This window comes from Macadamia integrifolia, chromosome 5, assembly GCF_013358625.1.
Source record: "Macadamia integrifolia cultivar HAES 741 chromosome 5, SCU_Mint_v3, whole genome shotgun sequence".
NCBI lineage: Eukaryota > Viridiplantae > Streptophyta > Magnoliopsida > Proteales > Proteaceae > Macadamia > Macadamia integrifolia.
The window spans coordinates 32,051,326-32,057,901 of NC_056561.1; the positions used below are offsets into that span (position 1 = coordinate 32,051,326).

The window sequence follows — 6,576 nt, forward strand, 5'->3', positions numbered from 1 at the left end:
GAGTAGGCTACTGAGCTGCATTATCTAGAACTCTAAAGCCAAATCTAGGAACAGGGGATTGGATTTAAACCTACTGGAACTCTGGAAGTTCCCTTCCCTGGTTGAGTAGGCAAATGAGTTGCATTATTTATAGCTCTAAAGCCAATTTTAGACACTGGATTGGATTTAACCATACTGGAAGTCGCCCTCTCTGTCAATGCGATTTAAATAGGTTTTGAAAAAGGTTTCGAGTGTATGGGATTGACATTCAAGAACAAAGACATAAGGTGAGGTACAGTGAGTATCCAATGGGGAGGGCCAGACCAACTTATAGGTATCTATCTATTTAACTTCTACCATACACAGAACAGCACCTTAGATTGGGAAACAAGCTTCAAATGGCTATGGAAATGATTTTACTGTACCCCGTCAGAAACTCAGAATAGAATCTACCGCCAGCCTCCCCCTTGGAAATTCTCCAGGAACAATCTCAATGCCATTCCCAAGGTTAGGTCTATAACATATAGCCCACAAAAGTTTATTAGGCCTCCTTCAACCCGGATCCAGCACCTCTCCAGTGATCTCCCATCCCAGGGTAGCAGCCAGACAACTATTGGGCTACATGGACAATCACCACGAGTCGAATCCCTTTCCAACAGAAATTTTAAGAACTAGAGCATTGTAAGGCTTTACCCTTGTTTAGAGGGAGCCCTTCCAGAAATTCTCGACGGCCATAGGCTGAACCTAGGCCGAGGAGGGGGTTTGGAAATAGTTTTCAACCAGCAATTGACGCGCCTCGGTTAATACCTCACTAGCTGCGTCATTGCCCCAAGCGCAAAGATGCCGTCTCTGTTGTAACACCTTAGATTTTATAGACTTCTCGCACCTATGCATCTCTCCTCTTAACCGATGTGGGACTACAGAATATTCAATAAAACCAAATCCATACACAAATAATGAATCATATATATTAAAGACATACATGGTCTCTTTCATCTTATTTGCAACTCAATAGGCTTTTACAGATGGGGGAGAAGTAGAAGCATTGGATGACGAAGACGATGAAACGGAACCGGGACTTGCCCCACAATTGATGCTCATCCTGGCGGCTAGAGCAGTCAAGAACTTGTTGGTGCCGGGGGCGGCCGCAGTAGCGAGCGGCTTTTTACAAACGTGGTCGGCGGGGAACCGGTGCTTGAGGCACACCTTTTGCTGGCAGATTCTGCAGATGTTTGTGTTAGAGAACGTTAGTATATCCTTGCATCGTCTCACTGGACACTTGGGTTTCTTCTTCTTTGATGGGTCGCAGTCTCCGGACCTCTCGTGTCTCTCCAAGACCACCTTCTCGTCTTCCTCGTTGTTGCCCGTTGTCTCTATCGATACAGAGCAGATTTTGCAGACCACTACTTTCCTGCTCTTATGATCAGATTTCGGGCACTCGTGGGACTTGAAGGATCTGTGCTCCAAACAGAATATCTGTATACAATAGATGCCCGACCCCAATTTAACACAAAATTTTAAACGAAATTTTCAATGAATCAATCTATTGAGTTCTTATATTCCTGGGTTTGAAATTGAATTACCTTTCGACATCCGTCGCACTTGAATGGGAGAAAATCAAGTTGATGGCAGTCTTCGTGTTGGCAATGTTTTCCCAAATCTGGAAAGGCTTCCGTTCCTCCGGCCATAATAGCTTTCTCTAGAAGTAATCTGTCTCTCTCTCTCTCTCGCTCGGTCTGTATGTATCGCAGGCTGGGTTGATTAACTGATGAATGAAGAAGATATCGAAACGGGAAGTTGAGATCCCTTGAGAAGAAAGAAAGGTAATGATAATAAGATTTTGATTTTACTCCGGTTTTTCACGGCTCTCGCAAGGGAGTTTCTCTGGTTTTTATAGGTTTCTGGTTGCTTGGGTTTCAAGACATCACGAAGCGTTACCTGTTCGACTTTGATTAGATCTTTTTCAGATTATCTGGAACTCTCTCGGATGTTCTGTAATTGGGCCTTAGGGGACGAAAATGCCGGAACGACGGTGTGATATCCTGATGAATGAAATACAGTTATTCAAATCCAACGGTTCAAATTTAATTGGGCTTAAAATATTCAGGCCTGAATAAATAGACGTTGGCCTGTTCCTAATATATGGGCCAACTCAAAATTCCTATAACCAATCTATCTTTCGCTATTACTGTAAGCTTGAGGTTTCCTTCACCTAGGTTTATTAATAGTGATGTGACACTATGATTGCATTTGGTTGTCAAAAAAATAGTGTTTGATGAACCTGTTTCAAGAATGATTACCTTAGTTATTCATTCTTTTATTTTTTGTATTGGAATGAAATCGAAATGACAGAACAAGGTTTTGTCGTTCCATTGTTTTGCGTTTCTAACGTTTTTTTTTTTTGTCAAAAAAAAAAAAAAATGGAAAAAATACTCAAGTTGACATCAAATGCTTTATTTCGTTTTTTTTTTTGGTTCATAGAATGGAAAAACGTTAAATCTAGATACTATCAAACGCAGCCTATGATTGGATTTTGGGTTCATATCCACACCCCCTTCTGGAGAGATCAAGAATGCTGTCTTTCTTCTTATTGGATCTTTCAAACCCCCAAGTCGGATGGTTTCCAAGCCATTTCTTCCAACAATGTTGGGAATTCATAAACCTCCTTCATTCTGAATTTTTTCAACTCTGCCAATCTGCCCTCCCATGCCAACCACACCCTCATATGCCTAATCCCCAAAAAAGATTTTGCCTACTCGATTGGTGATTATAGGCCTATAAGCCTATGTAACGTCACTTGTAAGTTTGTGGCAAAAATTTTGGCATCATGACTAAAAGTTCACTTTCATAGATTCATCTCCCCCTATCAAGCCGCTTTTGTCTCAGACCGCCAAATCACTGATAATATTATCATTGCTCAAGAAATCTTCCATTTTCTAAAGAGAAAAAAAAAAAAGTAAGACTGACTATGTGGCCATCAAATTGGACATGGCCAAAGCTTATGACAAGGTAGAATGGGGTTTTTTGCTTGTCATCTTTAAATTTATGGGCTTCAACTCTAAATGGATTAATCTGATAAATCACTTTATTAGTACCTCATATTTTTCCATTAAACTGAACGGGTCAGCTATCCTATGGTTTAAGGCCTCTAGAGCATCAGGCAGGGGTGTCCTCTAAGCCCCTTCTTGTTCATGATTGTAATTGAAGGACTTTCTAGACTCTTGATTGCCTATAGGGATTTAAATCTTTTTTAGGGGATTAAAATCGCTAAACAAGCCCCTGAAATAACCCATCTTTTCTTTGCTTATGACACTTTCATTTTCAGTAGGGCAACCCAAGAAGACCTTTCTACAATAAAATGCATTCTGGATCTCTTTTCTGATCTATCCGGATTGACCATTAATTTTGAAAAGAGTGGGTTAACTTTTAGTTCTAATGTGAATGAAAGTTCAAGAAAATTCTTAAGCAAAATCATTGGGATTAAAGAGATGACTAAAGACTCGGGTTATCAGGGCACCAATTCGTTCCACTCTAGAAATAGATCAGGTCTTTTCAATAAAATCATTGAACGAGTTAAAAATAAGCTTGGAATGTGGAAATCCAAAATTTTCTCCTTTGCTAGAAGAAGCATTCTAGTACAATCCTCCTTGGCTTCAATTTCTTCCTATTTAATGTCTTGCTTTATTTTCCCAAAGAATATTTGTAGGAAATTAGACTCAATTTTTATGCACTTCTGGAATGGAGATAATGACAGGATGAATAAAATGTATCTCATTGAATGGGATAAAATTTGCCAGCCTAACCCTGGGGAGGACTTGGCTTTAGAAAGGTTGAGTGTCACAAGAAGTCTCTATTGCTTAAGTTGGGGTGGAGACTCCTTTCCAGTGGAAATAATGTTTGGATCCAATCACTCAGAGCTAAATAATTTACCAACAGGTCTGTCTTTGACCCACGAACTCTTAAAAGTAAGGGGCTCCCCGTGTTCGGATGGTATTGCCAAAATTCTTCCCTACTTGAAGAGAATTGTTGTCCGGAAATTAGGTGTTCGGAAATTAGGTAATGGTACTCATACCTATTTCTGGTTTGATCCGAGGCTCCAATCCGTTTACAATAATGTCGAGCATTCCAGCTTCTTGGGTAAGAATAATAATAGAATATCCAACTCTCAGCTGGTTAGTGCTTTTATCCAAAATGGACATTGGAACATGGATCTCTGGAAATCTGCTCTCCCTAACTCTTTATCCAATTCTATTGCGACTATCACATCAAGAGGACAGTTGGTGGTGCACGCTCTCAAAGGAGGGAATTTTCACTACTAAATTAGTCATCAAATTTCTCTGCACCAATGCATTAACAATCTTCCATGTATGCTCATACAGGTGTTGTTGCTTATCTCTCTGTTCACCATGGTGGCGATTTTTTCTGAAAAATCAATATCCACCCAAAGTTTCAAAGTTTAAGCTCTTCTTCTGGAGAGCTGTCAATAACGGATTACCAACCAAAGATATATTGTTAAAATGGATGGATATTGATCCGATGTGTGGTCTGTGCCACACACAGCGGGAGTTTCTCTATCACCTTTTGTTCGAGTGCGAAATAATAAGACTGTGTTGGGCATCAAGCCCGCTGGGTCTCAAACCCAATCTTTTACTATTTGAATCTTTGAAAAATTTAGTTTATTTTTGCTTTAATTCTGATTTCAAACCCAAAAAGGACTTGACGTGGTTTATCGTTGTCTTTGTCATCACTTGTTATTTCATATGGTTCCATAGAAATAAAAATATATTCTCTGCCCTTAAATCAGAGCCCACTACCATTACTAAAAATATTGAGTTTTGGATAGCGCATGGAATTAATTGGAAATTGTCTAAAGCATAGGCGACCTCTAACCCAAAATCATGTTGCACACCTCCGGTGTTCACACAGAGCACTAACTCACTTTTCATAACCAGTGTTAGTGACAAACAGAAAAATATTTCAGCTTGGGCTTTAGCCATTGCTTTACAACATGGAGGAATCTTATATGAAACTAACTATGTATTGACAGGAAAGGATGGTGAAACAGAGGTGCTAGGGCTTCTAAGGGGGCTGGAGCGAGCTAAGGAAAACAAGTGGGCACTAGAAGTCGTATGGAGCAGTGTGGAGATCATCAATAAGCTTTTTGACAAGGAATTTGACAAACCTTTATCATTATGGCCAAGAACTTAATCATACTTAAATATGAGATGACCAACTATAATAGTCATCTTAGGTTTGGTTTGTTAGAAACTAATAGTACATTAGAGTACCTTAAGAAGTTAGCTCATGAGGCTCTCTCAGGTAGAAAGCCAATATTTAAAGCAAACTTCAAAGGTAATCTTGCTATCTAATTTTATCTCTCTGTTTGCTTTCGCTGATAAAAAAAAAAAAACTCTCACCTCTATTGTCTATGGTTCAAAATATTATTTTCTAATTCAATCAGAGAGTCAGATGGAGTTGGATGAAGAGATTGGATAGAAAAAAATCAGTCCATAATCATATCTTAGTCTAACTTGACATATTTTTTGATCTTGTTCAAAATAAAGCTTGACTAGTGAGATGTTTGTAGTTCCTTCCTCAAATGAAGTGTGGGATTCATTTAAGCACAACCAAATTTGCCAATTGGTAATAAATATGTACCTTATTATTTTTCTTTTTCTAAGAAGATGCACTATAAAAAAATATCCATAGATTTAATTGAGAAATGTTGAGGGGATACCATCAAGCCAAATAGAGGCCCTAATTTGGATTGGACTTATGGAATCAAAGGTTTCATGAAAAGAAGACAGAGGAATAGGGTTATGCAATGTGGTGCAAGCGCGTTGAGGGGGTCCTCTAGATAGCTGATCCGGGGTCCTTCTTGTTTTTATGTCTTTTAGACTAATTATTTGATAATCTTAGGTAGATGGAGGAACCCTAAGATAGCCACCTGTCAAATTTGTTAAGTTAGGGTCCCCTTATACGTTGCTTCATCACATTTTGTTTCACAGTGGAGCTCAATGAGATCCCATGGGGTTCTAGCTTTTTAGGTTTCAATTTCTATGAATTATAGTTTAAGGCTTCATCACATTTATGTTCCAACTTATGTGTTATATTCATATTTGATTTCATATCATAGAGGGCTACATTGCAAAAGAGGATTGATTAGTGGAGTACTTGCTTGAGGATTGGTCACTTGATTGACTCTCTCAAGTGCATTAGTGCTTGGTTTGCATCAATTTTCTTGTTTTGTAAGAAGAGTGGCCTTGGGCATCGGGCCTCGGGCCTCCTTTAACTCCTTCATAGTATGTGGGTTTACTATGTAATCCATTAGGCTCCTAAACTCGAACTAAGAAAAAATGGCTATATTACAAAAGGGGGGAGGCAGGAAAGAGTATAATGAAGGAATAACTGCTAAATTGTAATTCTTCCTTCGCTCAAGGTAGAACTAGGTCCTCTTTTCACTTATATAATTTTTGGATTCAGATTCTCTTCACCTGTAGTGCAGAGTTCATAAAAAAAAAGGGGAAGGTTTACGACCCTCAATTCTTCCATGGAGTGTGGAGATTAACTTACTTTCCCCAAAATTTTTTTTTTTTT

General features: G+C 38.9%; 1 protein-coding gene and 1 non-coding gene across 2 annotated transcripts; both read right to left on the minus strand.

Annotated features, from left to right (window-relative positions):
- Positions 1–664: 664 nt before the first annotated feature.
- Positions 665–821, minus strand: LOC122080553. Its single transcript, XR_006140826.1, has one exon. It is a non-coding gene; the product is annotated as a U4 spliceosomal RNA (small nuclear RNA).
- Positions 822–906: 85 nt separating this feature from the next.
- LOC122080144 (zinc finger AN1 domain-containing stress-associated protein 12) lies at positions 907–1,910 on the minus strand. The gene is made up of 2 exons (XM_042647047.1): positions 1,563–1,910; positions 907–1,455 (listed from the first exon to the last, which is right to left on the minus strand). The coding sequence occupies exons 1-2, from the start codon at positions 1,665–1,667 to the stop codon at positions 988–990; spliced, it is 573 nt and encodes a 190-aa protein (XP_042502981.1). The 5' UTR covers positions 1,668–1,910; the 3' UTR covers positions 907–987.
- Between the last annotated feature and the right edge of the window lie 4,666 nt (positions 1,911–6,576).